We start from the raw sequence: 642 nt of genomic DNA, 5'->3' as shown, positions 1-642 counted from the left end.
GGACAGTTTGGATTTTACTCACGTTTGACTTCCAACGTTGTCCCTTTGCCGAACGTCCTCGGACTATAGGAACCTTGCCCACAGTAATAGACAGAGGCATCTTCACCCTCCAGGCTGCTGATGGTGAGGCTGAAATCTCTGTCAGACCCACTGCCACTGAACCGCGATGGGACTCCAGTCTGTAAGTTGGAAACTTGGTAAATGAGTTGCTTAACTCGTCCACTTTTCTGTTGGAACCAGCTCAGTTAGGTTTTCCCACCAGGGTGCTTGACACTTTGGCTGTGCAGGTGATGGTGATTTTCTCTCCAGGAGCCCCAGACAGAGAGGAGGGAGACTGATTCAACACAATGTCACCAGAAGTACCTGAGATTAAAAAGAAAAAAAGGAAGAAAGAAAAAATAAAATAAAATTGAGGGTCCTCCCTTCTGTATTTCATCCTAATACTGTGAGAATTTGTAAACTGTGTTTCTGTCTGCTAAAACCTACTTTAAATAATTCTCCTTAACTATATGAGTTTGATCTTCAATGCAATTTTAATGTTCCAAAGTGAAGAAATTTTTCTCTCCCCACATTCCCACAAACCCCCAAGTTCTCACCTGTGGTGTAGAGCCCCAGAAGCCCCAGGAGCAGAACAGGCGCCAT

The 642-nt window shown here is 44.5% G+C and overlaps 1 gene segment (V, D, J or C); it reads right to left on the bottom strand.

Moving 5' to 3' along the window:
- Positions 1 to 22: 22 nt before the first annotated feature.
- LOC103584825 lies at positions 23 to 445 on the bottom strand (the record flags this gene model as incomplete). The annotated part of the segment is given in 1 exon segment: positions 23 to 445. A coding segment is annotated over 1 exon segment (414 nt), but the record flags the coding sequence as incomplete, so codon positions are not given.
- Positions 446 to 642: the final 197 nt, after the last annotated feature.

Source organism: Galeopterus variegatus, unplaced genomic scaffold, assembly GCF_000696425.1.
Source record: "Galeopterus variegatus unplaced genomic scaffold, G_variegatus-3.0.2 Scaffold129705, whole genome shotgun sequence".
Taxonomy (NCBI): domain Eukaryota; kingdom Metazoa; phylum Chordata; class Mammalia; order Dermoptera; family Cynocephalidae; genus Galeopterus; species Galeopterus variegatus.
Note: the sequence above shows the minus strand (reverse complement) of the source record. Positions and strands in the feature narration are given on the sequence as shown.